The 15,543-nt window shown below is 51.2% G+C and overlaps 1 protein-coding gene across 3 annotated transcripts in view; it reads left to right on the forward strand.

The window, feature by feature from the left end:
• SLC43A2 (solute carrier family 43 member 2) overlaps window positions 1–15,523 on the forward strand; it is a 33,633-nt gene extending 18,110 nt beyond the window's left edge. For 2 of the 3 annotated variants that reach the window (XM_055083269.1, XM_055083270.1), the window contains exons 6-9: window positions 11,578–11,670; window positions 13,780–13,913; window positions 13,997–14,199; window positions 14,635–15,522. In XM_055083269.1, the coding sequence (XP_054939244.1) occupies window positions 11,578–11,670; window positions 13,780–13,913; window positions 13,997–14,199; window positions 14,635–15,026 (822 nt within the window). In that variant the 3' untranslated portion in view covers window positions 15,027–15,522. Of the gene's footprint in view, window positions 1–11,577; window positions 11,671–13,779; window positions 13,914–13,996; window positions 14,200–14,634 lie in introns of all 3 variants that reach the window. The other variant, XM_055083271.1, reaches the window with a different exon arrangement.
• The last annotated feature ends 20 nt before the right edge of the window (window positions 15,524–15,543 follow it).

The following is a 15,543-nucleotide window of genomic DNA, read 5'->3' on the forward strand; positions in this document are numbered from 1 at the left end:
CCGCAAAGGGAGAGGCCACAGCAGAGGGAGGCCCGCATACCACAAAAAAAATAAAATAAAAAATAAAAAAAAATAAAAATCTGGCATCACTGCCATTATTTGAGCCACACTCTGCCTATGTGATGGCAGTTCTGAATTTCAGGATAAAAGAAAGAGATGGTCCTTGAGGAGTTTACGCTCTGAAATACAGAAAGATGCTTTATTGTAATAAAGCCTAAGACAAATAGATAAGAACCACCACACCATGAATCCCCTTTAAGAAAGTCTTTAACGGGAATAAAGACGCAGACCTACTAGAGAATGGACTTGAGGATACGGGGAGGGAGAAGGGTAAGCTGGGACAAAGTGAGAGAGTGGCATGGACATATATACACTACCAAACGTAAAATAGATAGCTAATGGGAAGCAGCTGCCTAGCACAGGGAGATCAGCTCGGTGCTTTGTGACCACCTACAGGGGTGGGATAGGGAGGGTGGGAGGGAAGGAGATGCAAGAGGGAGGAGATATGGGAACATATGTATATGTATAGCTGGTTCACTTTGTTGTAAAGCAGAAGCTCACACACCATTGTGAAGCAATTATACTCCAATAAAGATGTTTAAAAAAAAAAAAAAAAGAAAGTCTTTAAAATGAGTTCATAGTTATTGTCCAAGAAAACTTTAGGGGAGGCTAGTAGGCTCATAAGGATTCTTTTTCTTTTCTTTTCTTTTTATGATTATAAAACAAAAAGTTAAAAGTCACTATTTTGGAAATATAAAATGTGGACTGCAAAATCCTATAAGCCTAACTTCATGAGTTTAGAATGTAACTCTTCATTATGAAAAAAATAAGAAAATCTGGATATACTAATGTTGCTCTTTTTAAAAGAAATACTGTTACAACTTGCCTTTTTCACTTAACAGTGTATCTTTTATGTCTTTTCCTGCCAGTCCTTAGAAATCTACCTGCTTATTTTAAACCATGGAGATTGGCCTCATTATTAAACAGTTCCATGTTATTCTATAACACAGATGTGCCATAATTTAGGTGACCAGCTTCCTGCTAATGGACTTTTGGGTTGGTTTCCAATTTTTCTGATTTATGATGCTGCCGAAGTGAACATCCCTGTGCATGTATTTCTGTGAAATAAATTCCTGGGAGTGGGATTGCTCCCACTCCCAGGATCAGCATGTTTTAAATTTTAATATAGATTGTCAGATGGTCTTCCCAAAAGGTTATACACAGATGCTAGCCTTCCAGAATGTCTGAGAGGTTTTCCTCCACACCCCTTCCGATACCCTGTCATTAATCTTGCAAACATTAGCCAGTCTAATCTGGTAAAAACTGATATACTATGATTTAAAATTGTTTTCTTTGTTAGTGAGATGGAGCATCTTTTCACCTCTTTTTTGTGATCATTTGTATTTCCTCTGTGATTGCTTCTTTGTGCCATTTGTCTTTTTTTACCAGGTTGTTTCTCTCTCTTTTTTGTGTGTGTTTTTGAGCACTCTCTCACATACAAAAAAATTGGTTCTCTTTCTGAGTGAGCAAGGGGTCTTACCCTAGGTTTTTTTAGGCCTCTACATGGTGCATGAATAAGCTTCAGGAGGCCTGGGCACTCCCTTGAGATTCTCAGCAAGCAAGCAAATTGTGTGTGTGTGTGTCTGCAGGCGCACACACGTGCTGTGCAGGTGCATTTTTCTAGAGGAGGGTCTGTTGCTTTCATCAGCCTCTAGTAGGTCTGTGTGAAGCCAAACGCACTGCAGCAGGAGTGTTCCTGTTAGCTCTTGGCTCTCCCAGAGGGAGGTAAAGGCTGCACAGGCCAGACAGTGACCAGGCAAGAAAACCATCTGATCATCACCTGAAGTGTTTGGTTAGCAGGCACCTGTTTAAGGGAGGTTGGTGGCTTGTCCTCTGAGGTCCCCATTCTTGGATCTAGAGCAGAGGTCAGCAAACTGCTGCCCCCAGGACACATCCAGACCACTGCAGGTTTCTGTAAACAAAGTTTTACTGGCACAGAGCCACTCCCACTTGTTTCTTTTGTGCTGTGGCAGCAGAGTGAAGTCGTTTTACAGAGACCACATGGCCTGCAAAAGCTAAAATAGTTACTCCCTGTCCCTTTACAGAAGAAGTCCAACAACCTTTGGTCTAGAGGCACCAAGAAGCTGCTCAATCACAATTCCCTGTTGGAAACCAGGGGTTGACACCCACCCCCAGCCCCTGCTCACTCCCCTTCTAGTTTCATGGCCCAACTCCCTCAGCACTTTTTGTTTTTAAGGTGTTTTTTTTTTTTTAATTTATTTGTTTTTGGCTGCGTTAGGTCTTTGTTGCTCTGCGCGGGCTTTCTCTAATTGTGGTGAGCGGAAGCTACTCTTCTTTGCGGTGCGCGGGCTTCTCATTGCGGTGGCTTCTCTTGTTGCGGAGCACGGGCTCTAAGCGCCCAGGCTTCAGGAGTTGTGGCTCGCGGGCTCTGGAGCGCAGGCTCAGTAGTTGTGGCGCACGGAGGACCTAGTTGCTCTGCGGCATGTGGGATCTTCCCGGACCAGGGCTCGAACCCGTGTCCCCTGCATTGTCAGGCAGATTCTTAACCACTGCGCCATCAGGGAAGCCCCCTAAGCACTTTTTATGTCATCTGTTTCCTCCTCCCCACGCTGCCCCTGGCCTGAGGGACCTCCTTGGGCATTCCTCTGTCCCGTGAGGCCTGAGATAAGGAGCCTCTCCAGAACAGACCCCGAAAGGGGAATGAGAAGCAGGTCAGTGAGGGCAGGGCCGGAGCTCTTGGGCAATGTTCCTGGGCTGGCTGAGGCTTCTGCTGAGCAGAGCTGAATCTCGTTCTGACACAGCCCAGGCCTTTGAGAAAGCAGAACTGTCAGGATTTCCCGGAGACGCCGAGCTAGCAGCACAACGGTACTTTCTGTTTGGGTCTCCCACCCATGTTCTAATTGCAGTCTTCAGGGTCGCCTTTAGGTCATCTGTTTCCTCCTCCCCACGCTGCCCCTGGCCTGAGGGACCTCCTTGGGCATTCCTCTGTCCTGTGAGGCCTGAGATAAGGAGCCTCTCCAGAACAGACCCCGAAAGGGGAATGAGAAGCGGGTCAGTGAGGGCAGGGCCGGAGCTCTTGGGCAATGTTCCTGGGCTGGCTGAGGCTTCTGCTGAGCAGAGCTGAATCTCGTTCTGACACAGCCCAGGCCTTTGAGAAAGCAGAACTGTCAGGATTTCCCGGAGACGCCGAGCTAGCAGCACAACGGTACTTTCTGTTTGGGTCTCCCACCCATGTTCTAATTGCAGTCTTCAGGGTCGCCTTTAGGAGCTTCCTAAATCAAATCTCCTACAACAGCTCTGGGGCCATGGGTAATCACTCTGTAATAACCTGGGAATATGGGGGGAATGTTGCCGGGGAAACCTTAATTGGGGGACTTTCTGAGTCCCAAGGGGTTTTGTGTCGCATGGGCTGTGGTATAAATAAAGATGACCAGAGACAGTGAGCTGCTACCCCCATTGGTGGAGAGGGGGCCCCGAGTTGGCAGAATGCCTTTTCCCCACAGGCCTGTAGACCTCCCTACAGAGCCAGAGAGGTGGGTACTCATGGGTGATCCCGTCCCCTAGAGCAGAGACTGGATCCCATGCCAGGTGGGCTGCTTAATGGCTAGAACTGGCTTTCCCAGGTCCCTGCCGCAGAGGGCCCCGGGCAATGCGACACCCTCAGAGGAGGAGGGTGCGGGTCATTGGTGGTGCAGGGCACCCCCCGAGGTGCCGAGCCTCAGCCTCCCCCCTGGACATCTGGACAGCACACTCTGGTCTGTTTGCTCAAGGCCTCGCATTTGCACAAGTCTTTAACTCGCTTCATTGGCTTGAGGAAAACACCAGCCGGTGGCGGACGCGGCATCTCTGGGCCGCCATCCGACGATCCGGGGCCGGGGTTGCTTAGAGATGGGAACAGATGCCGCCAGTGTTGTGAACATGTCATTTCCGCTTCATTCCTCTGACCCCTGTCGGTGTGGGTGAGACGGGGAGTTCTGAGCTGAAACCCTCCCAGAAAAGTGATGACAAAATGTTGCCAGGCTCCTTAATGAAAAAGTTCTCTGTGGGCTTTCCCTATTTGATTCACTGAAGTCTTACTTTGAACCTGAGGGAGAAGTGATCCCACGGGAGTTGGGATCTGGGTTTGAAGAGAAATAAATATCCCTCTTCAAACACCTGAGAGAAGGGGAGGGAGAGGATTCAGGGTACAGCAGTGAAGCAAATGCCCCCTGGGGGTGTGGGGGGGAGTTTAGCATTCCTGCTCAGGCCAGGAGAGGGTCCCCAAGGCATCCCACGTGCCCCAGGTGCCAGGGGAGCAGGACTCTCCCAGTGCCCAGAGCCAGCTCTGCCTCTGCGTTTCTGTTCTGAGCCCTGAGAACCCAGAGCAGTCAGCTGATCACCGTTGGCTTGGGAAAAATTCACCCATCAGGTGCTCCACATTCCGAAGTTGCCCCAGCACGTGACTCGTTCAGGGGTGGACAGAACGTGTAGTGGGGACATCGGGGATGGACCTGGCTGGGAAAGCGGATGAGGTGACTGGGGGTGGGGTGTGGAGCCCCTCTCCCCACCCCTTCAGCAGTGGAGCGGAAAGGTGACCACAAGGACCTTCTCCGGGCAGTGTGTGCTTGGAGCTGTTGGCTGTGAAGGGTTAGAAAAGAGCCCGGCTTTGCCGAGTCCGCTTGTCCAGACTGGCACCTGGATCCTGGCCTGTTCAGGTTGCACAGAGCTCTGCATGTGTACCACCGCCACCTGAGGACAAGGCTCACCTCTGGAAGGGGCCTGAGGGCCAGAATGCCAGCCCCTCGCCCACCCGGGGCGGCATGCGGCTGCTCCCTGAGGACCGGGGCGGGGGGGGGCCCCTAGCTGGTGGGCTGGGGAGATCACTGATTTGGAAAGTCGGTGCCAGGTGGCTACACAGTGGCTCTTCTGTCCCGCCTGCCAGCAAGCCCCAGGCCTGAGTTGGGGGCCCCTGGGAAGAGAGACATCTTAAAGAGGGTCCTCCAAGGAGGACAGCCCACCCTCACCGTGCTGGAGCCTAGGCTTCTGGTGATTCTCATCCAGTAGCAGCGCTCTGCGGCCAGGACTCCAGGGGAGGGGCCATCTGCAGCTGCTGTTTTCCCCTCTGGGAAGGTCACACAGCATGTTTACAGTGCAGCCCAGGGGCTGAGAGAATGAGTCACCACCAGCTCACGCAGGGACGGCCTCCCCATGTGAGCCAGGCCAGCACGAAGGGCCGGTTCTGCCTGGCTGAGCCCTCTCCAGCCCTAGTCCTCCCCGAGGCAGCAGGGGTGGTGGTGGGAAGCACCCAGAGCCCGGGAGGGGGCCTGCGCCCCCCGCCTGCAAGTGCAGTTGTGAGCCCAGGGTCAGGAAGCCGCCCCTGCTGAGTGGTTTCCCCACATCTGTCATTGCAGTTCAGCTACAGCTTCCTACTTGGCAGAAGACATGGTTCTTCCCCCTCCGCCCGACCCTCAAGCCGGTACTAGGGCACTCTGCTCAGTACTTAGCCACCACTCACTCTATCACCAGGGCTTCTGAGTGGCCATTATGTGCAGCTGAGGTCAGGCAGAGGCAGAAGGAGAGAGGAGGGAGGGAGGGAGGGTCATGTGGACACCAGTGGGGGAGGAGACCCAGACAAGAAGATGAAACAAGAGAGAGTCTATAGCCAAATGCAAGCCCACCTGACAGTGTGGCCCTGGACTGTGGGGAGGTCGGCCAAGGAAGGTCAAGGGGAGAGAAGGAGGCAGGTTGGTCTAAAAGGAGCATCGGAAAGGATATAAGAAATCTCTAGTGGGGAGAGCAAACAGAACGCTTAATAAGGGACGCAGAGAGGTGTGAGAGGTAAGGGTATTTGCCTTGGTCCCTCAAATCAAGCGTGTACCCCTCAAGGGCCATGTGAGTTTTCCAAGACACAGAGTAACCCAGTGGCTATGCACGTAAGCTTGACCTGCTTTGAATTCCAAATTTGACCCTTACCAGCTTGGGGGAGTCCCTTGACTTTTCTAATCCTAAAGTTTTGTACCATTAAGTGAGGGTAATAAGTGACACCTGGGTCTTCCCTGGTGGCGCGGTGATTAAGAATCTGCCTGCCAATGTGGGGGACACGGGTTCGAGCCCTGGTCTGGGAAGATCCCACATGCTGCGGAGCAGCTAAGCCCACATGCCACAACTACTGAGCCCACGAGCCACAACTACTGAAGCCCACGCACCTAGAGCCCGTGCTCTGCAACAAAGAGAAGCCATCGCAATGAGAAGCCTGCGCACCGCAACGAAGAGTAGCCCCCGCTCGCTGCAACCAGAGAAAGCCTGTGCGCAGCAACGAAGACCCAACACAGTCAAAAATAAATAGATAAGTTGTTTTTTTTTTTTAAGTGACACCTATCTGGTAAGGCTGTTTTGAGGGCTTTTAGGATAATAATAGTTGCTATTATAATAATAATGCTATTATATGATTTAGTATATTAACATAACTATGTTACATTATTATATAACTTAATAATAAGGAAAAATCCTCTGATCGAGCTGCTACTGGGCACAGCAAATGGGGGAAATTTCCTCTGGCAGGCATGACAGCTTTGGGAGGAAGGGAAGGAAGTAGCTTAAAGGATAAAACACAATTAGTATTAACATATGAAAAATAATTAATGCCCCCAGGAAAACCTTCTCGTCTCCTGTGCTTGCTATTTTGTGACCACACGTTGACTACTGCCAGGATGTTTATGCTTTGGGTTTCACTGGTCAGGGTCATCCTTGATACTGTTTTCAGAGAGATTTCTTCTGACCCAAATGTTAGGTAGTCCCTAAAAGCTGAAACAGACTTTGACTACCTATTTAAGCACTTATATTGGTAAAAAAAAAAAAAAAAAAAAAACAACCCACCACGAACTAAGAAGTTAAAGGACAAACTAGGAAAACATACCTACAGTATATGGACAAACAGTGAGGGTCTTTAATATATAAAGAGCCTACGCCAAATCAATATGAACAAATTAAAATCCTCATAGGAAGAAAGGACAATAGGAATATAAATGAGGAATATAAGTGACTGATTTTAAAAACCGTAGAAAAAAATGTTCAAAGTCATTAACAATCAATAAATGTAAGTTTTTTCAATTTCAATTGGTGTAAGTTTTCTGGAAGGCAGTTTGGCACAGAGTTTCACAAAAACTTAAAAATGTGTATTCCCTTTTGCCAGATGATTCTACTTTTGGGAGTTTACCTTAAGGAAATCATAGCTATATGCAGGTATATTTATCTTCAAGAATGTTCATTAAAATGTTATTTATGATAAAAATTAAAAAGGCTCTGAGAACATCAGAGAAATGGTTGCATAAATTATAGACCATCCAGAAAAGGAAACAATGGACAGTTGTTACAAATTATGTTGAAGATGAATACTAAATTACAAAATATTTATAATTTATCAAGTAAAAAAGAAAAAGTTTATAAAATAATATGTAGCATATGATCCCAGTTTGGTTACAAAGCTATAGGTATTTATGGGAAAAAGATTGAAAGGAAATGTATCAAAATGGTAACATGGCTATATCAGGGGAATTTTTATTTCATTCTTTATGTGTACTTTGTTCCAGATGTTTTACAATGGACACACATTGCTCTTCTAATCAGGAAAAATAATCGTAATTTAAATACAAGATGTACATGTTGGTAAGAAGGCTGCATAGTGTGGTTTGCCCTGAGGCTCTGTACACCCTAGGAATGGCCCTGCTGACTAAAATAGCATGTTAGGGAGAATTTTCAGGATGTTGCAAAGAATGTTCCAGGCAGGGAGAGGCCGGGAAGCAAGGAGGGCAGCTGGAAGGTTACTGCCCTTTTCCAGGCATGAGGGCAAGTGTCTCATCCAGGACCAGATGTCAAGTCAGTCTCCTCTCCCAGCTTCCCGTTCTTGCCTGTCCTGGATCCAGTTCTGGGGAGAAGACTCCAGAAGATGAGGTCAGAGTTGCCCACTAGCCCCAAGCCCCTGTTGTTCTGTTCTAGCTTGGGTTAGGGTAGAAGGAAAAGGGCTACCTAGCAAGCAGTCTGCTCTTCAGAAGTATCTCCTCACCCTGTCAAAAAGTTGGGGACACTCTTTTTACCCAAAGGTGACTACTGCAACAAAAGTGTTTCCTGGCTTCACCGCACCGAGTGGCTCTTGTCCTCCACCTGCTTTTCTGGTTGGGTTCTAAGCCCTCTTTGACCCCTTTCTTCCTCCACATGCCCTGGCTGGAGTGGCATCCCAGGCTAGAACAGTTTCCTCTTTCCATACAAGCAGAACTAATCTTTGGATTCTCCCTGGGACAGATGTGGCCCCAGAAATGCCTGAGGCTGCCTTGCTGGAGTAGCCAGCATGGCACAGCCCAAATATGTGAGCTCAGAAACCGAGGCATGTCCTCTGAACCACAGCATACCTGGGAGGCAGGTGTGCAAAGAGTAAGGTTATGCACCTTTAGTGCTCACTTGGATGTGCCTGGGCACCCATGAGCACATCACATTTCCTCTGTCTTTGGCTGGGGGAGTTTCCATATGCTCCTTATCTCCCTCTGACCCTCTCTGAGAAGACTGAGTTGACACAGGGGGCTGGAAGAAGAGCTCTTTGTGTGCTGGGGATTCTTCGAGTGGGCTGGAGAGCCACCCTGGCTTCATGCCATAGGATGGCTTTGTTGGCCATACAGTATAGATTTATTCATGTTCCTTTTAAATCCTGGGATCCCAAAACATCTCAAATCTCTTATTCATGTTTTTTTTTTCTTAACAGTGATACTGAGACATAATTCACATACCATACAATTTACCTAAAGTATACAATTCAGTGGTTTTTAGTTTATTTATAGAGTTACACAGTCATCACCAGAATCAATCATATCACCCCAGATCACATCTCTGTACCCATTAGCATTTCTTCCTGTTCCTCCCAGCTTCTTCTATCCCAACCCTAGGCAACCCCTAATCTATTCTCTATCTCTATGGATTTGCCTATTCTGGACATTTCATATGAATGGAATCATACAATTTTGTGCTCTTTCATGACTGGTTTCTTTCACTTAGCATAATGTTTTCAGGGTTTATCCATGTTGTATTGATAGCATGTATCGGTACTTCATTTGTTTTTGTGGCTGAATAATATTCCATTGTGTGAATATACCACATTTTGCTTATCCGGTCATTGATGGGCATGGAGGTTGTTTCCACTTTTTGTATATTATAAAGAATGGGGACTTCCCTGGCAGGCCAGTGGTTAAGACTCTGCGCTTCCACCGCAGGGAAGTGTGGGTTCAATCCCCGGTCGGGGAACTGAGATCCTGCATGCCACAAGGTGCAGCCAAAAAGACAAAAAACAAAAAACACTGCTATAAACATTCATGTACACATGGGCATATATTTTCATCCCTCTTGGGTATATATATACCTAGGAGTGAAATTTCTGGGTCATATGGTAGCTCTGTGTTTAATTGAGGAACTGCCAGAGTGTTTTCCAAAGTGGCTGTGTACCATTTTACATTCCTACCAGTAGTGTAGGAGGGTTCTGATTCCTCTGTATCAGCACCAACATTTGTTATTATGTGTTGTGTTTTTTTTATTATTATTATAACCACCCTAGGGGGTATGAAGCGGTATCTCATTGTAGTTTTAATTTGCATTTCCCTATGATTAATGATATTGAGTATCTTTTCATACGGTTATTGGCCATTTGTATGTCTTCTTTGGAGAAATGTCTATTCAGAAATGTCTATTTGCCCATTTTTTAAAATAAGTTTATCTTATTTTATTATTATCATTATTATTTTTTGTCTGCGTTGGGTCTTCATTGCTGCGCGCAGGCTTTCTCTAGTTGCGGCGAGCAGGGGCTACTCTTCATTATGGTGCGCGGGCTTCTCATTGCGGTGGCTTCTCTTGTTGCGGAGCACGGGCTCTAGGCGCGCGGGGTTCAGTAGTTGTGGCACGTTCTCTAGTTGCGGCGAGCAGGGGCTACTCTTCATTATGGTGCGCGGGCTTCTCATTGCGGTGGCTTCTCTTGTTGCGGAGCACGGGCTCTAGGCGCGCGGGCTTCAGTAGTTGTAGCACGCAGGTTTCAGTAGTTGTGGCGCATGGGCTTCAGTAGTCGTGGCTCGCGGGCTCTAGAGCGCAGGCTCAGTAGTTGTGGCGCACAGACTTAGTTGCTCCGCGGCATGTGGGATCTTCCCGGACCAGGGCTCGAACCCGTGTCCCCTGCATTGGCAGGCGGATTCTTAACCACTGTGCCACCAGGGAAGCCCTATTTGCCCATTTTAAAAATGGTTATATATGTTTTTTTTTTTACTGAGTTGTAGGAGTTATTTATATACTGCAGATACAGGTGCCCTATCAGATAGATGATTTGTACAAATTTTCTCTCTTCTGTGCGTCTGTTCGTTTTCTTGATGGTGTCTTTGAAGCACATTTTAAATTTTGATGATGCCCCTTCTTCACTTTTAATTGTGGTCAGAACAGGCAGAAATGGTGAGGGGCAGGTAGATAAACACATTCAAACCGCCTCCGTTCAGCAACAGCAGATTAGCTTGCGGGCAGCCATCACGTGGTCCATGTTTGATAAAACCCCAAAATGATTCCAGACAAAGAGGGAGGGGAACATATATTAGGTCCATATAAGCACCTGAGTTCAGTGAAACAGGTTGGCAGATCCAGGGAGTGATTCTCAATGCCAGGGACCTTGTGGGTGTGGCTGGGAAATCTTCACCGCGCGGTACGAGCTCCCCTGAGGTTGGCAAGAGCGGCCAAGACTGCCGTTTGAGGAGGATGCACTTTGCCCAATGTCTGTTTGGATCCGTGACCGAGTTGCCATATCATACCATGTCTGGATTTGTATGGAATCACTGGGGGTTTTAGCTTCGCAGTCGTGTTGGATGGGCCCAGAACAAGCTGCCGTGAGATGGGAAGAGTGGCCTCACAGGGAAGAGAGCCTGAGCCTCTCTTGCCGTTGCCCTTTCCAGATGGAAAAGGGGAGAGCCCTCCTTGGACCTAGAAATTCAGACGCAGGACTTCCAGGCCAGCCTCCTCGTCCGCCCTGGGGGCTGTAGAATTCTGATTGGCACCTTCCAGAGACCTACTCTTCTCAGAACCAAAAGCAGCCTTTGCTGACACCTGGTCCTTTGGGGACACTGATATTTTTATTTATAAAATGATGATCTCATCCTCAGATAGATTCTTACTTCTAACAGGCTTGCTCCCTTTGAGGGTTGCCTCAGGCTCCCAGCTGGGCTTGCCGCCATCTCCTTGTAACCCTGCAAAGGCGGAAGGACCTGGCTTGTGCCGGAGAAGAGAGGAGGCATGCTTGCCAGCCAGGAAGTCTACCAGCTCTGTCTTCATGTGCAGAGTCTGAGTTCTGTATTACTCTCTTCCCCTTCCTTTATCAACCTCAGTCTGGGAAGAAAAAACTTTCAATTAGCTGCTATTACCCCTGGACTGATGCCCCCGTGAACTACTCAGGGAGGAGAGCAGATAAGAAATGGTGCCTGAGGGCGTCGTGATTCTTTCCTCCCCTCCTATTTCATCCGTCCCCGTCTGTTCTCTCAGCAGAAGTCTCCCTTGCTTCTTTTCTTTCAGCTGCCCAACATGTTTGGTGACCTTCGGTCCACGTTTATTGCCTTGATGATTGGATCCTATGCCTCCTCAGCAGTCACCTTCCCAGGAGTCAAGGTGAGGGTGTATACTGGTGTCTGAGCAGAGGCCTCTTTTAAGACTCCTTCAGCGCTCCCAGAAGAGGGAAGTCATTGTGGGCGCTGGGCCCCCCCGCTTCCCCCAAGCCCCACCTGGGGGGAGGATGCACCTGGGCACCATGGGGGTAAGAAAAGAAACCTGCTGGGCCGGGGTTGGGGGAGGGGGTGGGGGGTTGGGAAATCCAAGCATATCACTGCAAGGTGTGACTGAAGGCTGCCTTTTCGTTTCAGGGCTGGGGACAGAAAGGGGGTGAGTGTCCCCAGTCCTGAGCCTAACTCTAGTCCCCCCACCCCCAGGTCTGTTGTTGTTGGGCTGTATTGCTCCCCACTGCCAGAGCGATGGTTGGTTCAGCCAAGTTGGTTCAGCCAAGTTGGTTCAGCTGTTTCCCTCCCAGGCAGGATTCTGAGCCCGTGGAAGTCACACAGGGTCAGGATGGAGCAAACACCTCACTGTTCATCAGTCCCAGTTCCTGCTCCAAATCCTGTTGCTCCTGAAAGGGCTTCCGAAGGGGCTTCTCCCTTCTGTGGCACCAGCACCAAATAAATCCCCTTTCCTGAGAGGTCCAAAGGGGAGAGGCCATAGGGCAAGAGGAGGAGGAGTCACAGGAGGCAGGGGCCAGGGACTTCCCTGGGCGTCCAGTGGTGAAGACTCCACACTTCCACTGCGGGGGGGCACAGGTTCGATCCCTGGTCGGGGAACTAAGATCCCGCATGCCACACGGCGCGGCCAGAAAAACAAAACAAAAAGACGTGGGCCGGCCACCTGGGCATCGAGGTGCTTGGAGGGGCTGGGGCCAGACGTCTGTGGATTTTAGGGATCCTCACGGCGCGGCCAGAAAAACAAAACAAAAAGACGTGGGCCGGCCACCTGGGCATCGAGGTGCTTGGAGGGGCTGGGGCCAGACGTCTGTGGATTTTAGGGATCCTCAAGTTCCTGGAGGTGCAGAGGAGCCTACAGGCTCCCCCTCCTCCTCTTCTCCGTGTCTAACTGCTGCTTCCCTCCCTGGGTAGCTGGGCCGCCGTCTGCCAGTACTCCGGGGACTCTTGTGCTGGAAATCAATGGCAATAATGACATTAACAGGCTTGCAGGCTTCTCACCTGTCAGGCCCTGTCCTGCGCCCTCTACCCGCTTGACCCCCACCTCGACACCACGAGGGTACATGCCAGTGTCGCACCCATTTCACAGGGGAGCAAAGCGAGACTTCCAACTGTTCATTCCTTGGGTATTTTTTTGGCACCTACTGTGTGTATGCTTCAAGGTACTAGAGAAACATCAGTGGACAAGGCTGGAGGTTCCTCTCAGGGAGCTGGCCTAATAACAGATGAGGAAATGAATCAAGAAGTCAAAAGTCTCTTGGGGCTTCCCTGGTGGCGCAGTGGTTGCGCGTCCGCCTGCCGATGCAGGGGAACCGGGTTCGCGCCCCGGTCTGGGAGGATCCCACATGCCGCGGAGCGGCTGGGCCCGTGAGCCATGGCCGCTGGGCCTGCGCGTCCGGAGCCTGTGCTCCGCGACGGGAGAGGCCACAACAGAGGGAGGCCCGCATACCACAAAAAAAAAAAAAAAAAAAAAAAAAAAAAAAAAAAAAAGAAGTCAAAAGTCTCAGCCAGGGCTGTTCACTGTGAGCCAGTGATGTGACAGTGATGGGTGGTCTGGGAGGGCCTCTCCAAGGAGATGACATTTGGTCCCAGCTGGAGGCCTTTGGTCCAGGGCGAGCTAAGATTATCGGAATGCAGGTGCCTGACGACCAAACACCCAGGCTGATGGGGCCGTGCCTCCCCTCGCAGCTGAGTGCAGGGAGAGCCGGACCGCTGATGGGGCCGTGCCTCCCCTCGCAGCTGAGTGCAGGGAGAGCCGGACCGCTGATGGGGCCGTGCCTCCCCTCGCAGCTGAGTGCAGGGAGAGCCGGACCGCTGATGGGGCCGTCGGGGAGAGCCGCACCGCTGATGGGGCCGTGCCTCCCCTCGCAGCTGAGTGCAGGGAGAGCCGGACCGCCGCCCGCCCCTGCCCGCCGCCCGCTCCGGCTTCCCTCTGCTAACTCTGCCCTCCACCCTGCCCTGACTCCAGCCGCTACCCTGTTGTGCCTCTCAGGTCATCTACGACTTCGGGGCCTCCTTCATCGTCATCCTCGTGGTCTGGGCCGGCTGCTCCGGGCTGGTTTTCCTCAACTGCTTCTTTAACTGGCCCCTGGAGCCCTTCCCGGGCCCGGAGGACATGGACTACACGTAAGTGGACGTGCGGTCTGCTCCCACCCCTACGCCGGCTGGGGGCCGTGGCAGCGCGACAGACACTCTCCTGTGGCCTCCAGGGTGAAGATCAAGTTCAGCTGGCTGGGCTTTGACCACAAGATCACTGGGAAGCAGTTCTACAAGCAGGTGACCACGGTCGGGCGCCGCCTCAGCGTGGGCAGCTCCATGCGGAGCGCCAAGGAGCAGGCGGCACTGCAGGAGGGCCACAAGCTGTGCCTGTCCACCGTCGACCTGGAGGTCAAGTGCCAGCCTGATGCCGCAGGTACCCGTGTGCGGCCCCCACCTCCCAAGCCTGCCTGAGCCGTCAGCAGGGGCTTCTGAACCCACACCCGCACCCCAGCAACAAGGAGGGGGTGGCCAGTCCAGGTGTGGAAGCTGCAGCCCCCTTGGGGGGACCAGAGCCCGCTGAGGGCTTTGTGGGTACCGTCTCCCTTAATCCCCATTTCATCCCCAAAGGGCCGGTGGCACCATCCAGCCTGCCTTACAGACGAAGGGTCAGCGAGGGTGAGGGACTCACGCAGCTCGTTTCGTACGGCTGGGTGACCTAACTCCTGCGTCCAGCTGTCCACCTAATCCAGCGTGATTTGGTGGGCAAAGCAGGGCTCTCAGCCCCACGCGCCCAGCCCCTGGGTGGCGGGTGGGCCGTGGCCATGGCGGTACCGCCCGCTTCTCCCTGAGCACCCTCTTCTCCCCGCAGCGGCCCCCTCGTTCATGCAGAGCGTGTTCAGCCCCATCCTGCTGCTCAGCCTGGTCACCATGTGCGTCACTCAGCTGCGCCTCATCTTCTACATGGGCGCCATGAACAACATCCTCCAGTTCCTGGTCAGCGGCGACCAGGACGTAGGTAGGTGGCCTCCAGGCCCCAGGGCGCAGCCCATGAGTGGTGGTCACTCCTGCCCGCCTGAGGTTAAGCCTACTGCCCGGCTGGCTGGAGGGTGTTGGGCTGGGCTGGACCAGCAGGGCCATGAGATGGCAGAATCCAAGGGCCTGATTGTGTGTCAGAGCCATTTCATCACAGCCGAGCCCAACTGTCCTTTCATGTCCCCGTCAGAGTTTCCCGGTTTAGGAGGGAGGAGAGGACTAAAATAACTACGTGTGTTTGGGGTGTGGGGATGTGTTTTTTGTTGCCTGAGGGGGACGGTTGACGTGTGTGTGTGTGTGTGTGTGTGTGTGTGTGTGTGTGTGTGTGTGTGTAAATGAAAACACTGCCCAGAACGCGGTACTCCACCTGAGAGCTTGTTGAAAGACTATCAGTCAAACCCAACGCCAAGAATTCTCCGGGAAACCGCAGCGGTGCCGCGTGGAGAGGCTGGGGGCCGAGATGGGGGCTGGGCTACTGTGGCTGGAGACTGGGGCTCCTGGGCCTGCGCCGGATCTGTGCCCTGAACTGGGAAGCAGAGCCAGGTGGAGCCTTCCTTGTGGGTAATCCAGTCCAGGCTTGTTACTTCTGGTAAACAGAACTGATAACCCCCCTGCCACTTTTCCAAAAGGACACACAAGCTGATTAGAGGTTTTGATTCTACAAAGAAAGTCAGTACTTCCTCAGGGCCTGAGCTGAGTCAGCTTTAGTTACCCCTAAGCGGGACAGACACATCTGGTAAATCCT

The sequence above is a fragment of the Physeter macrocephalus genome, unplaced genomic scaffold (assembly GCF_002837175.3).
Source record: "Physeter macrocephalus isolate SW-GA unplaced genomic scaffold, ASM283717v5 random_697, whole genome shotgun sequence".
In the NCBI taxonomy this organism is placed as follows: Eukaryota; Metazoa; Chordata; class Mammalia; order Artiodactyla; family Physeteridae; genus Physeter; species Physeter macrocephalus.